This window comes from Stenella coeruleoalba (genome assembly GCF_951394435.1).
Source record: "Stenella coeruleoalba genome assembly, chromosome: 3".
NCBI lineage: Eukaryota > Metazoa > Chordata > Mammalia > Artiodactyla > Delphinidae > Stenella > Stenella coeruleoalba.
Genome location: NC_137148.1, coordinates 79,572,101 through 79,592,056, shown reverse-complemented (window position 1 = coordinate 79,592,056; position 19,956 = coordinate 79,572,101). Strand labels below are relative to the sequence as shown.

General features: G+C 34.4%; 1 protein-coding gene across 7 annotated transcripts in view; it reads left to right on the top strand.

The window, feature by feature from the left end:
* CHD1 (chromodomain helicase DNA binding protein 1) overlaps positions 1-19,956 on the top strand; it is an 85,294-nt gene that overhangs the window by 52,512 nt on the left and 12,826 nt on the right. For 2 of the 7 annotated variants that reach the window (XM_079915303.1, XM_079915301.1), the window contains exons 26-35: positions 681-811; positions 1,735-1,873; positions 2,099-2,249; positions 3,568-3,690; positions 4,705-4,833; positions 5,297-5,560; positions 5,908-6,048; positions 10,126-10,304; positions 17,650-17,746; positions 18,713-18,764. In XM_079915303.1, coding sequence (XP_079771429.1) covers positions 681-811; positions 1,735-1,873; positions 2,099-2,249; positions 3,568-3,690; positions 4,705-4,833; positions 5,297-5,560; positions 5,908-6,048; positions 10,126-10,304; positions 17,650-17,746; positions 18,713-18,764 — 1,406 coding nt within the window. Of the gene's footprint in view, positions 1-680; positions 812-1,734; positions 1,874-2,098; positions 2,250-3,567; positions 3,691-4,704; positions 4,834-5,296; positions 5,561-5,907; positions 6,049-10,125; positions 10,305-17,649; positions 17,747-17,867; positions 18,495-18,712; positions 18,765-19,282; positions 19,494-19,956 lie in introns of those variants that run through there. The other 5 variants (XM_079915298.1, XM_079915302.1, XM_079915299.1 and 2 more) reach the window with 5 other exon arrangements.

Sequence of the window (19,956 nt, the reverse complement as noted above, 5' to 3'; positions counted from 1 at the left end):
TCATTCTCAGTAGAATTATAGAATGTATCACATGCTGTCAGCTTTATTTATACTGTTGTTAAATTTGCTGTAAAAGGTTTTTATAAAGTTAACCTGTAGAAAGCAAATTTCAGATAGATTTTTGAAAGCTTTTTGTACTATCCTTAATCCTTTCTAGTGTCTAAAGTTTTATCTACAAGTGAAGTTTTCTATAAAATACATGGCCTGTAAAACATTTGCATTTTTATAATTGTAAGCTACTTTTCAAATGCTTTTTCTTACCTTTTCATCACAAGCTTATAAAATAGCAGATTCATCTGTAGAGAAGCTAAGTTGCTAACCTAGCCTCTGACTTAAAGACCAATTTTGTTTAACGGTTATTCTCAATAACCGCTATAACCACTATCTTAATTATAGAGTGGCAGAGACTCAGATTGGTTTAATTCTGTTTTTCTCCCCAAAACTCCATCTTAAAATAGAGATATTTTCTGTTTTATTTTGAGATGACTTGCATGAAGTTACAATGAAATACTTACATAATTATTTTAGATGATGAAAAAGATGTTTTGAACATTTATTATTCATATTTTCTCAGTGTATAGAAATTAAAAAATTATAGAACTTTACTCTTATAATATCTGTCTTAAATGGCTCCATTTTATTCTGCATATTTACCTGAAAATTGTATTATTTTATTATAGATTAGATGCAATTGCTCGAGATGCTGAATTAGTTGATAAGTCAGAGACAGACCTAAGACGACTAGGAGAATTGGTACATAATGGTTGCATTAAAGCTTTAAAGGACAATTCTTCAGGAACAGAACGAACAGGTAATACTAAAATGAAAGTGATTTAAAGAGAGGTAAATGGAAGTTTCAAAATATGCTTTTATTGAGTTAGTTAGGTATTATATCTTAAGTTACCTATTCATTAGTCTTAAAAGATGCTTTATAAAACAAAGCAAGGCCATTTCTGGGTAAGAGAAAATGGGCAGCAGAATTATATCATTGAAGGCAGTAGAATCCATCTGCCTGGTATATTTTCTGGCTGGGAAGGTAACATCAGGAATTATTGTTAGTTGTACTATATTTTTAGTATAGATGAGATATTATAAGTATACACATGTGATAATGGTTTTAGCCTAGTTACTTTATACTTATTTTGTAATTCATCTATCTAAATAAAAATAGATAAGATTCAGTAATTATATGTACTGAAAAAAATCATTCTGGAACTCTTATTTAGAAAGGCTGACATATTAATAGATTGATGTATCTTATGCATTTGCTAAAGTACATGAAATGCTTTTTGTGAATCTTCATGTGCTATATTATAATCAGTAGTATGTACTGAAAAATCTCGAGTGAAATTTAGGGTTTGCCAGCAAGCCTCCCCTTAACACAAATAAGTAATACTTTAAAATATAGGTAGGGGCTTCCCTGGTGGCACAGTGGTTGAGAGTCCGCCTGCTGATGCAGGGCACACGGATTCGTGCCCCGGTCCGGGAAGATCCCACATGCTGCGGAGCGGCTAGGCCCATGAGCCATGGCCACTGAGCCTGCGCGTCCGGAGCCTGTGCTCCGCAACGGGAGAGGCCACAACAGTGAGAGGCCCGCATACCGCAAAAAATAAATAAATAAATAAATAAAATAAAATATAGGTAAATAGTACTTATTTATATAAGTAATAACATATTTTGCTTTGCGTTTCGTAGTATATATTTTATACTTTTTAATATTCTTTTCCAAATAAGGTGGTAGACTTGGAAAAGTAAAGGGTCCAACATTCCGAATATCAGGAGTACAAGTGAATGCCAAGCTAGTCATCTCCCATGAAGAAGAATTAATACCGTTGCACAAATCCATTCCTTCAGACCCAGAAGAAAGAAAGCAGTGAGTTTTTTACTTTACCATTGTAAAATATTTGTTGTTATTCAATAATTTGGATATGAATGTATGTTAAAAATGTTTTTTATGCCATTGGCCAATTTGAATAAAATGTTTTTAAAACTAAAATAAAGCATAGTATTTAGAAGTTGTAATGACTCATATGTTTTTCAAAATTAATTTTTAATAAGGCAATTATAACTTGACAGTGGCTGTTAACTTTAATGATAGGTATATCATCCCATGCCACACGAAGGCAGCTCATTTTGATATAGACTGGGGCAAAGAAGATGATTCCAATTTGTTAATTGGTATCTACGAATATGGATATGGAAGCTGGGAAATGATTAAAATGGATCCTGACCTCAGTCTGACACACAAGGTACTTAAATATTTCTTGATTCTGTTGACCGCTGATGTTAAATTGAATTTTTTGCTTTCAAATTATGTTAGAAATAAGCTCAACTGGGAGTCAGGAAACCATGGCTCTAGTTAGCTGTGTGACCTTGGCTTCTTTGGAATCTGGTTTTCATGAAGGGATTGAATTTAAATGATCTCTAGATTCTGCTTTACCTCTGAAATTACATTTTTGTTATTAAGGCATAGGTATATTTTTCTTCATAGTATCAGGTTAAAAGTAAACCTGTCATTCAGTTATGTTATTCAAAAGCAAAAGAGGATTGTTTTTTATGTGTGTGTGTTTATATATTTTTTTAAAATAACAAAGTGTTTAGGTGTTTTGGTGATTTGATGCCACCACACTAGTTATTATAATCATTTCTTTGCCTAGAATGGAAAACATTGGAAGCATTGCCCTATGCTTATCATTTATCTTTTTATATTTTACTTCTTCATGGACAAGTGGGAACCTTCAGATATTTGTCATTTGCTACTGTAAAACAAAATTAGTTTATGTTTTCATTGTAAGAGTTTCCTCACAGTCCATGCTTTGGGTCATCTTCTACATGAATGATACTTTTTTTTTTAATTAATTTTTTATTTTTGGCTGTGTTGGGTCTTCGTTGCTGCGCACGGGTTTTCTCTAGTTGCAGCGAGCGGGGGCTACTCTTCATTGTGGTGCGCGGGCTTCTCATTGTGGTGGCTTCTCTTGTTGCGGAGCACGGGTTCTAGGCACACAGGCTTCAGTAGTTGTGGTACACAGGCTCAATAGTTACGGTGCACGAGCTTAGTTGCTCCGCAGCATGTGGGATCTTCCTGGACCAGGGATGAAAACCTATGTCCCCTGCACTGGCAGGCGGATTTTTAACCACTGCGCTACCCTAGAAGTTCTGATAGATGATACTTTATATTCTAGGAATTTTTGTATACTTTATACTTAAAATATACTGTTGAGAAGGAAGGAAATCTAAGAATACTATGATGTTTAATAACACTGAATGCCAATACACCATTATATATTTGAAAGAAATTTCTAACCTCATACTGTGTAGTCTCATTTTGAATAGAGGGATATTTTTCTCATGTATTTAGAATTCATTCCCAGATAAATTGAATCTTTGTGGCATAGCTATAAAAAATGTATTTTGCATTTTAAGCTGTTTATTCCTACAGATTTTAAGAGTTGTAACTTGTTAGTGAATTACACATAGTTTTTAAATGAGTAACCCTTTTTTAAAGAATGATTATTATTTCTCATGTTATTTATTAAAGACAAGATGAAAAAATTAATTGCTTTTCAGATTCTTCCAGATGATCCTGATAAAAAACCACAAGCAAAACAGTTACAGACACGTGCGGACTACCTCATCAAATTACTTAGTAAAGATCTTGCAAGAAAAGAAGCTCAGAGGCTTTCTGGTGCAGTAAGTTAACATATGCTTAAGAGCATTTACTTTTGAATAAGATAAATCTAGTTTTCTGATCACCCTAGACACCCGTGGTTAGCATGGGCTCATCAGTATGTTTATCTGTAATTTAGCTTTATTTGAATATGGTAATATTTTGCCTTAAATGATCTCAGCATTCATGTTAAACCTCTAGTGAGTCCTATCTTTCAGAATGGGATCTGTATTTTCCTAGTATTTAGAAAGAGAGTGGGAGCAACTTTTGGAGTAGAGTGGAGTGCTTTTTGAGAGGACAGGCTTCCATTATTGTTTCATTTGGAGACATTGGGCAGCTTAAGGAATAGCATTAAAGATCACCAAGCTTATTTATGAGGGCGTTTCACAAAAGAAGGAAAAAGACACTAAAACAGAGGTGATTGGAAACTAAAGCAACCCTTGAAAGTTTACCTGTGACCACAGTGTCAATAACTACCTGTGTATTATTAAAAATAATTTCTGGGCTTCCCTGGTGGTGCAGTGGTTGAGAGTCCGCCTGCCGATTCAGGGGACACGGGTTTGTGCCCCCGTCCGGGAAGATCCCACATGCCGTGGAGTGGCTAGGCCCATGAGCCATGGCCGCTGAGCCTGTGCGTCCGGAGCCTGTGCTCCGCAACGGGAGAGGCCCCAACAGTGAGAGGCCTGCGTACCGCCAAACAAACAAACAAACAAAAAATTTCTAAGGCTATCTCTGGTGACATTGGATTTAGTTGAAGATAATAATAATTTAGGAAGGTGAACAACCCTCCTATTTCTCTCTTTTTTTTTTAAGAAATAATTACAGTTGGTTAGCATTTATTCACATTAATTTGTACTTGATTCATTAAGTTATATCACTTTTGTTGATAATAACTTTCTAAGATTGGTGTAGCTTAGTGCCAGCAGATTAAGGATTGAGTTGGAGTGTGTGTTCTTTAGCTTTATAGATGTGGTATTTAAGATTTTTTTTTTAATGGAATCTGTGGGGTTGGTTAGAATAAAAATAATTATTTTTAGGGAGGTTCAAAAAGGAGGAAAGTAAGAGCTAAGAAGAATAAAGCAATGAAGTCTATAAAAATGAAAGAGGAAGTAAAGAGCGATTCTTCTCCCCTGCCCTCAGAAAAGTCTGATGAAGATGATGATAAGGTAAGAATGTGTTTTAGAAAAGCAACCTGTTATATAGAAAGGGAACATGGCATATTTTTAGTATGCTTTACATTTGAAGTTTGAAGTAAGGCTTGAAATTTTACTTTTAGATACTGAAGTTCTTTTTTATAGTTTGCTATGTAGTCTCATTTACAGAACAGAATTTCTACCCATCCAATAGAATATTATATTTCACTACAGGGATAGAGCAAAGGTCCTTCCTTTTCAAACATTTGCCATTTGAAGACATTCTGTCTCCTTTAATTTTGTTATGAATTTTGAATGGGATTGGCTTACCTTAATTTTTATAGGAAGGTAAATATTGCATGTATCATTACTAATGGGATTCTGAGTTACTTCTCTCAGAATCCACATACACGCAATACGTAGTCATGCAAAGAAAAGAAATTAGTCTTTGTCAAGATTTGGTTAGTAATACATTGGCCATACTTGCACTTTTCAGGATGAGATCACTTCTGTGAAACATCCAAATAAAAAAGTTAAAACAGAAAGAGACAGTGAAGAAAAACCTGAGCCAGATGTTTGTATAAAGAAGGAACCAGAAGAAAAGAGGGAAGCGAAAGAAAAGGAAAATAAAAGAGAACTTAAAAGGGAGATAAAAGAAAAAGAGGATAAGAAAGATATAAAGGAAAAAGATTTTAAAGAGAAAAGAGAAAACAAAGTAAAAGAAGCTATACAGAAAGAAAAAGACATAAAGGAAGAAAAGGTATGCAAATCATAATGTAAAACTTAGAAAGTGACACAACAGCATATTTACAGTTTAGGAGAATAAATTGTCTGTCAGCCCAATTAGTCTCAATAACTGAGTTCTTTAAAAATGCATATGGGTATCTAGTAGAGGAGAAGAACAGGTTTGAATCCTTTTTGATGCCTTACCTAATAAATAATGTTACAGAATAGCTTTATTTTTGGTTTCCCCAAATAAAATGGGGGAAAGATCAAATAGATAAGAATGTTAAATGTGAGTAAACTTTATAGAATAAAATGGGACCGTAATTCTTCTGGAAGTATTAATCATTTTTGCCTTTGTTGTTGTGTTTTTTTTTTCATCAGTTGAGTGAATCCAAGTCTGATAGCAAGGAAAGATCTAAGAAATCTTCAGTGTCGGATGCTCCAGTTCATATCACTGCAAGTGGTGAACCAGTTCCCATATCTGAAGAATCTGAAGAGCTAGATCAGAAGACATTCAGCATAGTAAGTAGTAAAGTTTCTGGTTATTAGGAATAATTCATATAGCATTTTATTTAATTTATATTCATCTTTTAAAACTTTAACTTTAGAAATGTGTTTGAATTTGATAGCATTGCAGTTCAAGCTGACAAAAGCAATAGATTTAAATTTTGAAAGGTATCCTAAATTTAGAATCAACCTAGAAAAACTTCTTCATAAATTAAAGATTTTAAGAAGAGGTATTTAGGGAATAAACTTTTTTTCCTCCAACTTTAGAATTTTAAACTTTTCAATTCCTGAGCCTATTATCCATATAACAGTGCTTTTTATCTACAGTGAAGGACCCTTCTTTTCTAATCTTCTACAGACCAGTGTTTTTAGAAAATAAAATAAAAATGAAATTAGGAAGAAACGAATATAAAATATAAGCCCTGGTGTTGTATTACTAGATTCAGTAGGTATAAATTTGCACTGTCAAACTGATACAAAGGTTTCTAAAATTTCTGTACCTATCCTGCTTTGGACTAACACAGGTTCATAGACCACACTTTGAGGAACATTGGTCTAAAATATTACTGGTTTTACATGCTACCATGCTTTTATATTCATCAGAGTCAGGGAGAATCTATCTTGGCCTTTCTCCAAAGGGTTTATTTGCTGTATATATTCAGGAACGCAAATAATCTTATGGGTGTAATCTTAAGTCAGTTTTATCACTGATACTAATCAAATGCTATACTTGAAAGATGGAAATTTTCACCTTCTAAAATTATATTTGTGTTCGACCTACTACGTCCTTTTAGATCCCCAGCTCATCTTCATGTCCCATTTTCTCCTATTGTGTACTCTGACTGGATGATATTAAGACTGAGAACGCATTTATTCATTTCCTACTGATTCCATTACATGCCCTAATATAGTTCCAGATATGCTCTTTAAATAACATAGTTCCTGCCACAGTTTTCTTGTCCTCCTCACTTTTGGCTGTTTACATCCCTCTAATCTCTGAGAATATTGGGGACATTCCCAAGTAAGCTGTTGCAGCTCCTGTCTTCCATCTTACTTACTTGAATGAACATATATCTTATCTCTTGACTTTCATTTTTATCTTTTCTCCAGGTTCACATGTTGTGATTCCTTAGCAACTTTTAAGGCTAACCTTTCTATTTATGGCCTAGATCTTAATCTAGCCTCTCTATCCATTTTCTATTGTTTTTGTTTTTTACCCCCTCTGTATTGGGTGGGAATGGGTGATGGTGTGCTTTTGCTTTTCTGAGGTGAAAACACTGAACTCTTCTGAACTGCTTCCCCTACACTATGTGCTCCATTACTGAGGTAAGTGAAATTGCACCTCTTGCCTCTTCTTTGCCCACATTTCCTCCTTAGCCATCTGACTTGTTCATGTAACCGATGAAATGGAAAGTTTTCTTTTGTGCCCAGTGCATGAATTTCTTCTTCATTAACCTTCATAAATGATTTAAAATCTCTTGTATTATGGAAAGGAATAATGGAATAGTTTTAAACATGGACTCCAGATTTTCTGAGCTTGTATGATTAAGATTTTCTTGGGGGCTTCCCTGGTGGCATAGTGGTTGAGATTCCGCCTGCCAATGCAGGGGACGCGGGTTCGTGCCCCGGCCTGGGAGGATCCCACATGCCGCGGAGCAGCTGGGCCCGTGGGCCATGGCCGCTGAGCCTGCACGTCCGGAGCCTGTGCTCTGCAGCGGGAGAGGCCACGGCAGTGAGATGCCTGCGTACGGCAAAAAAAAAAAAATTTCTTGGTATATACATTTTATTGTATTCGGGAATAGCTCTGATTATTAAGAAATTCACTGGTCTTTTCCCAGTCTTCATTTTCCTTGACATCTTTGCCTCATTTAGCATCTCTTGATTTTCTTGTGTCTTATTGATCTGCCTTCCTAGATAGCAGTATAATTTAGCAGTCAAGAAAGTGTTTGAGGTCAAAACTGGGTTTCACAGATGTCATTTCATTCTAAGCTTCAATTTCTTTTTCTATAAAATAGAGTGAATGGTATTGCAAAGGTCTATTGTCAGAATCAAATTTAAAGCAATGAACACACAGCCTCTGGTACCTAATAAGTGCTTTATAAACATTAGTTATCATTGCTCCAGTTCCCATCTTTAGGCCTTGACCTTAGCATAGATTTTAGTCATCAATTCCTCTCTTTTTCCTCCACTCACATTCAATGAGTAAATCATATTGGCTCTAACACACTGGTTCAAGCCACAGCCATCTCTTTCCTAGATTATTTCAATAGCTTCATAGCTGTTCTCACTGCTTTCACCCTTCGCATCTCACCCTATACCCTTTTCATACCCCAGTTTGTACTCCACACAGCAGCCCAGACTGACAATAACTGTTACAGGGATAATAAAGTCACCCCTTGTTACTTTTCTGTTTAAAACCCTTGAATGGCTTTCCCTCTCGTTCAGGATAAAAGATTCATAACAATAGTCTAAAAGATACAGCATATGGTTTACTCCCATCATCTCCTGCTGTTTGCCTGACTCACTTGGTTCCAGCGACACTGGAATTCATACTGTTCCCTTGAACATGTCAGACAAGTTATAGGACATTTTTACTTGCTCTTCCCTCTGCTTGAAATGGCTTACTCCTTCATTTTCTTTAGATACCTGCTCAAGCATCACCCTTCTCTGAAAGCTTAAGTAAGGTAGAAAGCTCCCTGTTCTTTCTTGCTTTATTTATTTTTTTATCATGGTTGTCACCATCTTAAACACTATGTCTTGTTTACTTATTGGCTCTATTCTCCTACTAGACTACAGGTTCCATAAAAGCAGGGTCTCTGTTTTATTTACCACTCTGTTTTCTGGGTCTAGAACAATGCCTAGAATATAGTATGTATCCAGCCTACATATGTTGAATAAATAATTTCCCAGCAGAATATAAACTAGAAAATTGAACAAGAAACAGAAAATGTAGAGAACAAATATGAGTAACACTAAAAATTAGAAAGGAAATTTAAATTTTCCCTTTTTTAAAGAAGACATTAGGCTTGGCTGAGTTCTAATTTTAACTAAAGAATAAATGATTCCAGTGTTAAATTATTCCTGACAAAATGGAAAGTTTCCCAACTGATTTGGAGAAATAGGTCAATAAAACAGAATAAAGTACTCATAAACAAATTTGCACATATAATATAGACACTTAATTGATAATAAGAAAGGCCCTTCACAGCAGTGATGTAAATAAATGGTGGCATTGGGTCAACTAAATATATTGTCTGTAGTTGATCCATCCTTACATTCCCCAAACTAACTCAACTTGCTACTCATGGATATAATTACTATAAAGTTGTTTTTGCATTTGTATACAATAAAATTTATCTGCAGTTTGCTTTTTTAGTAATATTTTAATTCTGGTTTTGGTATAAGGTTAACAGTTTTTATTACACAAATTGGACTTTACTGAATGGTACAGTTTGGGTGTGTTGTCCTTTTACTAGCATGCTAGTGCTCTGTAGGCCAAGGAAGAGGTTGGTTTCCATCAACTACCCCCACGTCCCTGACTGCCCAAATACGATAGAAGCAAAATTCATCATTAGCTACTTCGGCCCCAAGAATAGACAGTTTATACTTTTAGCTATATTGATGTTAATAGCTTTGCCAATATATTATATAAAGATTATTATTTATGTATTTATATATAAAAATAGCTTTGCCAATATATAAAGATCTTTTTTTACATTTTATTCTATATTATAGTCAATACATAATATTGTTATACTCTGAAATATTTTGTTATCTTTTAACGTTAAGTCTGTTTAGAATGGTGTTCTACAGTGTAAAAAGTAACCATTTTTATAAAAAGTAAGTAAAATCCAAGGCTTTTACTTAGGCAAAGACTGATTTTAAATGATAATGGAAAGCCTTGCTTTCTGAATAAAGTCTGAAGGAGAAATGCTTGATGTTTAAGAGCTGTGAGGTGAGATTTAATGCTCGTTTTAGCATTAGACAATGCTATATTTACTCAGGTAAGTAAGTATGATTGAAAGAAGTAGATCTTTGTTGAATTCATGGTTTTAATACATGTATTTGTATTCTTATTTTCCTGTTTTAAAGTGTAAAGAAAGAATGAGGCCTGTCAAAGCAGCGTTGAAGCAACTTGATAGGCCCGAGAAAGGCCTTTCAGAAAGAGAACAACTGGAACATACTAGACAGTGCTTAATAAAAATTGGAGACCATATCACAGAATGTCTGAAAGAGTATACAAATCCTGAACAAATCAAGCAGTGGAGAAAGTAAGTGATGTATTTTTCAGGAAGTGTTAAATTTGTAATTTTGTAACCATCTATTTGTCTCTTGTATTTCAATTTTTTTTCTACTTCTGAAGTTTAGGTAACAAAAAGTTTAAAAAGGTAACCTGAGGATGATTGCTTTCACTTTTTCCTTTAACTTTAAAGCTTTTTATAAATAAGTGATTACTTAATTGTGCATCATGATAAACCACAGGTAGCATCTCTGCCTTTAAATAAATAGTGAAAGGCATTTCATTAAAATTCAAATTGCATTTTATTTTTAAAAATCTCCACAATTTACCAAATTATTCTCAGTAATATCTTCAGAGGTTGGTATACCAATTTGTTACATAAATTTAGCAATTCATCTTCTAAGTATGACTAAAGCCTTGTAAAACTCAATGTCCTCAAGCAATGTAAAATGCAGACTTCTGTTTTCCTCTTCATCTTAGAAGTGGCAGCAATTTGATTGATTTTAAAGTTACAGTTGGTTTTAAAATTATAAATCTGAACTGCTATGATATGATACTAATCACTTAATGATTACCAAATCCAGGACACTGTTAAGCCAGACTACTGGACAGGATAGGAAAAAAATAAAATGAGCATAAACCAGTCATTGATATCTGTTTATTAGCCTTCTGATTACTTTGCTACATGTAGTGCAGCTATACATCAAAACAAAAAATTTAATGACACATTCCTGGAGGAGGCATGATGATTACACAAAAGTTAAAAAAAAAATTTCTATCCTTGTCCCTTTTCTTCTTAAATTCAACCAGGACCCCCATTTTAGAAAGAGGAGATAGAAGTTGATCGTGATCACTAGGCTTTTGAAAACAAGTGAAACTGAGCTCATGTCTAAAGAAACTGAAACCATTCACAGACATGAAGAAGAGCCTAAAGTCATGTGCCTATAATGACATGGAATGATCACTGGAGTTGGCATCACAAGACATGCATGCTTAGTTCCATCCTGGCTAATTTTTGGCTTTGTGACCTTAAACAGTTACCAATATCTATGAGCCCCCCAGTATTATCATCTGTAAAATGATAAGGCACTGCATATTTTTCAGTTATTGAAGGATAATGATAAGATATATTATGCAGAATGAGAGGCAATAATTCTCAAGTACTATTCATAGTGTCTAGTTGAATCTTTTATTTATGGTTGGAATATATATACACCGGAGCTTAATGCTTTCCTTAAATACCATAAAATAGAATTACTCCATCCTTCTCAAGCTCTTATCAACTCATACAGGGACCCCTAAAGTACAGAACCACAGGACATGGACATGAATACAGTAGAGTTTAATTATATATACTAGGATTAAATGAGAAGATAGCGGAATTCCTCTATCTTTTTATATTCAAGATCCAAAGTTAAATAAATGTTCTCTGTCAGTGGCTCCCAGACATATTCTTGATTGTTGCTTGTCTGTGATAAAATTAGGGAAAAAGGAAATGCAGTGAGTTATTTTTAAAGCTAAATTTAGTTAATTTAAAGGATTATATTAAAGTTATTTTCTACTTTTTAGTGTAAAGGAGCTTATTTTCTCTCTGACAAAACTTGTGTACTACATACCAGTTTTTAAACCTTAATATAGTTAGAGTTTAGATTTTTGATGTTGTGAAGAAGGCAGAATATCTATTTTACCTGCTTTCTAGATTAGAAATAAGCAGCATCTCGTTGAAATTACATGTCGACTAATACAACTGGATGTTATTTCAGGTTTAGGTTGTTATTAGGAAATGGGGGAGGGGGGTAAAAAAACCTTTAAAAGAAGAGAGACCAAATAGCCAGGAGACATTTTTCTTTGTGTTCGCCCTTACCTCCCAAGGTTTTTTTTTTTTTTTTTGCGGTACGCGGGCCTCTCCCGTTGTGGAGCACAGGCTCTGGATGCACAGGCTCAGCGGCCATGGCTCACGGGCCTAGCCACTCCAAGGCATGTGGGATCTTCCCGGACCGGGGCATGAACCCGTGTCCCCTGCATCGGCAGGCAGACTCTCAACCACTGCGCCACCAGGGAAGCCCTCTCCCAAGGTTTTATTCCTCTTTTTACCCAGCTGGGCAAATTAGCTTTTGTTTTTCTCCCAATCTACCTTGATTTCATATTCCTTGGTACTTATTCCTGCTGCCACTGTCTCTGGTTATACCAGATTCCTTTAAATGGGAAAGAACAGAAAGACCCCAATTGAAAAATATTTCAAAAGCAAATTAGTTTTTGCTCTGGTCTGAGTGCTGTCTTTAGAGAAAGATTGGGGAAAAATGTAGAAGGGAGAGTCCCTTGTGTTAAGGTTGAACTTCCGACCACCCTGCTCTATTCCACTCCAACCCACAGAACACAGCTACAATTACTGATTCTACAAAAGGAAGGAAGATCAAGACCTTACCTGTAATTTTAAAGATAGGGACTTCACCCATAATTATACAGCAGTTGACGTTAAGCAAATTTTTACAGTAACCATAATTATCTGCTTTATTTCTTGCTTATAGATGTTTATATATAAATATTTTGGCCAAATGGTGAAGAAATGCAACACTAGTTTTTATTTAAAAATCACTTACAATCAAGTGATAACCATAATAATGTATATTTGTGTTTCGTTTGTATATCAAAGTACTTTCATATGCGTCATTCTAATTGATCCTTTTAAAAATGCTGTATTTAGGAATCTTAATAGTTAATACTTCCATTTTTACAGAAGAAAAAAATGGACTCAGGTGAACAGCTTTGTAGGGCTGGGACTGGGGTAATGGCCAAGGAGGCGCATAGGGCATGAACTTTAACAACAAGGCGCTCACTCTTATGCTAGTTCCAGGTCTGGAGTTTTGCCCAAGATCACACAATTCAGCAGGTGATATAATTAGGACCAGAATCTAATTTCAACTAGGTTTTTTCTAGGGAAAAAAGTATTCTTAAAAAGAAATTTAATTACTAATAAAAACACAGTTTATTAATTCCTACCTCTTTACTCTTTTGAGTTAACTGTAGAATGTAGATAGTCTAGAGATAGTCTATAAATTCATTTAAAGGCGATGAATTTTCTCAGCTGCTGTGGATTTCACTTCACTCAGGTATCATTTAATTAATTTTCTCTAAGTTTGCTTATAAATTTTATTTCAAGGTTAATGTCATACCAATAGTGAAAGTTTTAATATCATCTGGTGACCACTGCCCTAACACAGTATTCTTAACAATTTAAAGACATACTGATTTTTTTAGCCTTTTGTTGTAGTAACAAAATGAAAACCAGATTACACTCATTTATCTTTAATAAATAACTCAAGTATTTTATAAATTAATAGAACCTCATGAACATTAGTCATAATTTTAACTTCATTTATTTTTAAACAGGACCAAATTTGCATTTTACTTTATTGTTATTAAAATATAGTTGACTTACACTATTAATTTCAGGTGTATAACCTAGTGATTTGTAAATATACAGAGTTGTTGTATTTATTGACTATATTCCCTGTGATGTACGTTACATCACTGTGACTTATTTATTTTCTTACTGGTATTTTATACCTCTTAATCCCCTTTACCTATTTTGCCCATGCACCTATGCACCTTCCCTCTGGCAAGCACTAGTTTGTTCTCTGTATCCGTGAGTCTATTTCTGTTTGTTACGTGTTCATTTGTTTTGTTTTTTTAGATTCCACCTATAAGTGAAATATATAGTATTTGTCTGGCATATTTCATTTAGCATAATACCCTCTGGGTCCATCCATGTTGTTGCAAATGGCGAGATTTTATTCTTTTTTATGGCAGTGTAATATTTGTGTGTGTGTGTGAGAGAGAGAGAGAGAGAGAATGAGAGAAATCGACTTCTTTATCCATTCATCTATGGTTGGACACTTAGGTTGCTTCCATGTCTTGGCTATTGTAAAAATAATGCTACAGTGAACATGGGGGTGCATATATCTTTCCGAATTAGTGTTTTTATTTCCTTCAGAAAAGTACGGAGGAGTGGAATTGCTGGATCATATGGTAGCTCTATTTTTAATTTTTTGAGGAACCTCCATGCTGTTTTCCATAGTGGCTGCACCAATTTACATTTCCAGCAACAGTGCATGAGGGCTCCATGTCCTCCACATCCTGGTCAACACTTGTTTTTCCTTTTTTATGATAGCCATTCTGACAGGTGTGAAGTGATATATCTCATTTTGGTTCTGATTTGCATTTCCCTGATGTTGAGCATCTTTCCATGTGCCTGTCAGCCATCTGTATGTCTTCTTTAGAAAAATACCTACTCAGGTCCTCTGCCCATTTTTAATCAGCGTTTTGATACTTTTTTAAATAAGCTATTCTAATTTAATGTCAAACAATGGATAATAATAGGATTTGGCTAATTAAGTTAGATGTAAATTACAAGGATTTTACTATATTTAGGAATGATTTAATTTTCCCAACTGCTATCTGATAAACTTTTATCAAATTTGTTGAAAGAATTAGCTTTCATGACTCAGTATTAGCTATTTCTTCATTCTTTCATTTCACTGATAATTGATTACCGAGAGTAGTATAATCTAAAGAGTATTTCAAAAGAAAAAACTAAATAATATTGATTCCAGTTAATGATATGCATGCTGAAGTATTTAGGGGGGAGATATACTAATACCTGTTTTTCTTTGAAATGTATCAAACAAAAACTAGAGGGATTGACAGAGGGATGGACATAATGGAATCATATGTGATAAAGCAAGCACAGTAAAATGCTAATAAGAGAATCTAGGTATTAGGTATATGGTTGATCATTGTAAAGTTCTTTTATCTTTGCTGTATGAAAATTTTCATGATGTTGAAAATTAAGAAACAAAATAGTCTGTGCATATGTATTGTGAAAATGTCCCATTAGTTTAAAATAGCCTGCTAATATTAGTCTTTATAACTTGATATGCCTGTTAATATGCCATAATTTATTTAAATAGCCCAGTGTTACAGGCTATATGAAGTATCACTATAGAAGCAAATTTTGAGAGTATTACACACACATATGCACATTAAATATAAGGGTTTGGGTGACTGCTCTTTAAACTGCAGTACAATTTTATAGTCTAGTTTTTGTAAAATTATAGATCAAAATATTGATGAGGAATAGGTATCATCATATACACAGTTAAGCAAAGAGCTGTCACAAACTAAATTATAAATGGTAATTTATAATTAATAAAACAAAAAGGAAAGAAAACACTTGAGAAAGCCACAACTGTCTTAACAACACTGGTAAGAATTCTTTTAGAAAATCACCAGATATCCATCTCTGTATGCACACATGCTGGGATAATTTTGCAATTTTTGTATGACTCACAGATTTCTGATTTCCAAAATTTACTAACACTTAGGAGTTTACTAGCAAGCAGCTCTTCACACATATCAATGTCCAAAATCAAAAGGCTGGGAATTACTCATCTTAGTGGAAAGAGAATTAGGAGCCAGAGCCCTGCCTTCTAGCCTTACCTAGCTATATGAGTTTAGGCAAGTCACTTAGCCTCATTACCCCATTTGTTCATTTATTTGAAAAATTGTCTGCTACATTGACTGTGCCTACCTAAAGGCTGGTTATTTGTGGAATTAAGTAATAGAAAAGAGCTTTGAAAATATAAAAACTGTATAAAGTACCTAGCCAGACACAGGTTAGATACTTTATACAGTTATCTCATTCAAGCCTTTGTAACAATGTATGTTTTGTAGTCATAGGCAATTGATGCTTGGTATTTGAGAGAAATATGTCTCAGCTGTTTAGAAATCCCCAAATTGGGACTTCCCTGGTGGTCCAGTGGTAAAGAATCCACCTTACAATGCAGGGGATGCAGGTTCGATCCCTGGTCAGGGAACTAAGATCCCATATGCTGTGGGGCAACTAAGCCCGCACACCACAACTACTGAGCTCGCGCACCTCAACTAGACAGCCTGCATGCCGCAAACTACAGAGCCCACGCTCTCTGGAACCCGCGCACTGCAACTACAGAGCCCATGCACCCTGGAGCCTGCACACCACAACTAGAGAAGAGAAAACTCACACGCCGCAACGAAAGATCCCACATGCCGCAACTAAGACCTGACGCAACCATAAACAAATAAATCTTAAAAAAAAATCCCCCAATTAAGTACTCTGTATAACTTTATTTCTCCCATAAAAAAGGATGAGAATAGTTATTTTCTAGCTAAGAATTTTTGCTTCCTTAGGCCTTCTTTCTTCCATTAATATCCTGAGAGATGGCTTTCTTTTGGGAAGTCATTATTCACACAACACAGAGTTTATTATTTTTTAAAAATCACTTAAAATCGATTGCTTGGGGCTCCCCTGGTGGCGCAGTGGTTGAGAGTCCGCCTGCCGATGCAGGGGACACCAGTTCGTGCCCCGGCCTGGGAAGATCCCACATGCCACAGAGCAGCTGGGCCCGTGAGCCATGGCTGCTGAGCCTGCACGTCCGGAGCCTGTGCTCCGCAGCGGGAGAGGCCACAGCAGTGAGAGGCCTGTGTATCGCAAAAACAAAAATCTATTGCTTGACTCAGCAAAGATGTTGATATTGGGTAGTCCACTAAACCTCCATCATTGGCTAATTAGTAATTTCTTTCCTCTGTTTATATAAGCAAGATTCAAAATCTTTAACATACCTACTGTAAAGCTAGTGGTTCAAGAAAAAATTGTAAATATATGAAGCTGTTACTTTTTCAGTGATGGCAGATAAACTTCAATTCTAGTGTCACTGATTATTAGTGCCTCTGAAGAAGCTGTGTTGAGAAGGATTCAGAGACTGCATCTGAATTTATCATGAAGGAGTACCATGATCAATTACTGATCCCAGCCTTGGGATGGGAAGAGAGACCTAAAGATACAATACTGTCCTTGGTTTACAGTGTCTGATCATGTTACTCTCATGACGATTACATCACAATTATAAAATGACAGTTGCTTTTTAATGCATTATTCAGGACCTTTAATTCACAGGCTTAATCCATATTATCTGATGGTATCTTTACTCAAACTATTAACATAGTTTATTCCTTTTGTATCTAATCTGAACCACAGTATGAGTCCCTTCCTGATTTGTAAGTTTACTTCCCTTTGGTTTCAAATTAGGATTGATTACTACTTTTCAAATCCAAAGATTGTAAAATGAAGGAATTTGAAAGAGAAGTAAAAGTTAACAATGTCCAGTTTTATTTGGAATCTTATCCATATATGAAGTTTTAAAAAAAGTGCTAGAAATAATCTCCTGAAACCTTGTTCCATAGAGGGCTAAGATGTGTGTATTTCTGTGTAGAGGGAAGGGATTTCATTAAAAAGCTAAATATTTTCCACCAGACTAACTTGCCTTTTCTTCTTCTAGAAACCTGTGGATTTTTGTATCTAAGTTTACTGAGTTTGATGCAAGAAAATTACATAAATTATATAAGCATGCTATTAAAAAACGGCAGGAATCTCAGGTAAATGAATGCATCATTTTTTCTTTATGTTATTGAAACATTTTTCCTTACAGAAGAATTCAGTTAATAAATGTAGAAGGAATAAAGGAAATAGAAAATCTCACAATAAAATTTGTTGCAGGTAAGATCCTCCAAGGGAAGCTAAAATGAGTGGGCAAGAAAACAAGATATTGGCATAGTCTAAAAGTATCTCCTCCAAGATGTTTATTGATTACAAAGAGAAAAATAATAGCTCTGTAGAGGAGAAACCTGCCTCACACCACCTTAAACAAGCTATCAAAGTTAATGTCACCAGTAATAAGACATACTGACATCATGAACCCCCTGCACTGTGTACTGAAAAAGGTACATCACTTCTGTGGAATTCCTGGCAAAAAAGCATCACTTCAATCCAATCATGAGAAAATATCAGATAAACCCCAATTGAGAAATACTCTATAAAATAGCTATCTAGTATTCTTCAAAAGTGTCAAGGTCATGTAAGACAAGAAAAACCTAAAGAGCTGTCCCAGTTTGGAGGAAAGTAAGAAGACATGAAAACTGAGTGTAATGGAGTACCAGATTGGATTCTGGAGGAAAAGGATCTCAGTGGAAAAATATGAAATCTGAATAAAGTCTGTAGTTCAGTTAATAGTATTGTGCCAGTATTAATTATTTAGTTTTGATCATTATACCATGGTTATATAAGATATTAACAGTAGGAGAATCTGATAAAAAGCATATGGGGACCCTCAGTACTATTTTTGCATCTTTTCTGTAAGTCTAAAATTATTTCAAAGTCAAACTTTTTAAAAAGTCATGGGACAAATAGTTTATACTTTTAAAAAATATCTGCAAATATTACATTTATATATTCTAATATCTTAAGTGAGAACTTCTTTTAGCATAAGGGTTTTCTGTATCCTGATTTTTATAAGGGTGTTTGAAGCCACTTAAAAGATTCTTACCTATGTGCATTTATTTTAGCAAAATAATGACCAGAACAGCAACTTGAATACTCAAGTGATTAGAAATCCAGGTAAGTAAGTCTTGCTAATTGTTTTGGAAAGTAAATTTTAAAATTGGGGGGGTTTTTTTTGGCGGGGGGTGTTTTAGATGATATATACCCATGTTATTATATTGTATCTAGTATCTTAATAATCCTTTTTAGCTTATTATTAACTTTCCCATAAATCAACCTATTACCAGTTTCTAGAAAATTATAGAATAATTGTTGAAATGAACATATATTTAAAAAAACATTATTTGGAATAATAGTATTCTTTCTGTGTAAGAGTCACAAAAGTATAGTCTGAGAAGGAAAAGGGCCTTATACTTTTCGGTTGTGATTGTTCACATTTCAGATTAAAGTAACCTATTTGTAAGCCTTAGTGTGGCTTTTGTAAAGCCATTTCTAAATGCTGTAACTGCCTGTATTTGAGAACTGGTTTTGTTAGTTGGAGTTGAAAAGTTCTTATAATCTAGCAGTGAAGTTACTTTTGTTTACCATGTATTTTTTTAAGTCATTAACAAAAGTTGGACACTTCTATCTAACAGATGTGGAAAGATTAAAAGAGAATACAAATCATGATGATAGCAGCAGGGACAGTTACTCATCTGATAGGCACTTATCTCAATATCATGATCATCATAAAGACCGACATCAGGGAGATTCTTATAAAAAGAGTGACTCTAGGAAAAGACCCTATTCTTCTTTTAGTAATGGTAAAGATCATCGTGATTGGGATCACTACAAGCAAGACAGCAGGTAAACTTAACAGTTTTAAAATTTTGCTTATTGATGTCTTCTTTATTTTATTTGTTGTATTTGACTTTATCAGCCAATTCAGTCTTCAGGTAATCAAAATAAGTCTTATGTAAGGTAAAGGTTTTGTTTGTAAATAAGAAAAACTGAAATATAGTTCTTTTGGTTAAGAGCTGAATTTCTCTATAAAAATGGATTTTTAATTATAAATTTAAGATCAAAGTATACAATAAGAAAAAGTTTAGTGTAGGGAGTTCTGTAAGTCATGGGATTCATTATTCTGGTTTGGGAGAATATTGGCTCAAATACTCTTCAAAATGTAGTAAGTAAGGTAAAATAAAAGATTGATGGACTGTGGCTGAAGTGAGGTGGTAGTGAATTCTACATTCTATTCCATTAAAAAAAACTAATATTTATGTGAATAATTAATTTATGTGAAAACAATTCATTGAGGTTAAACTTAAAG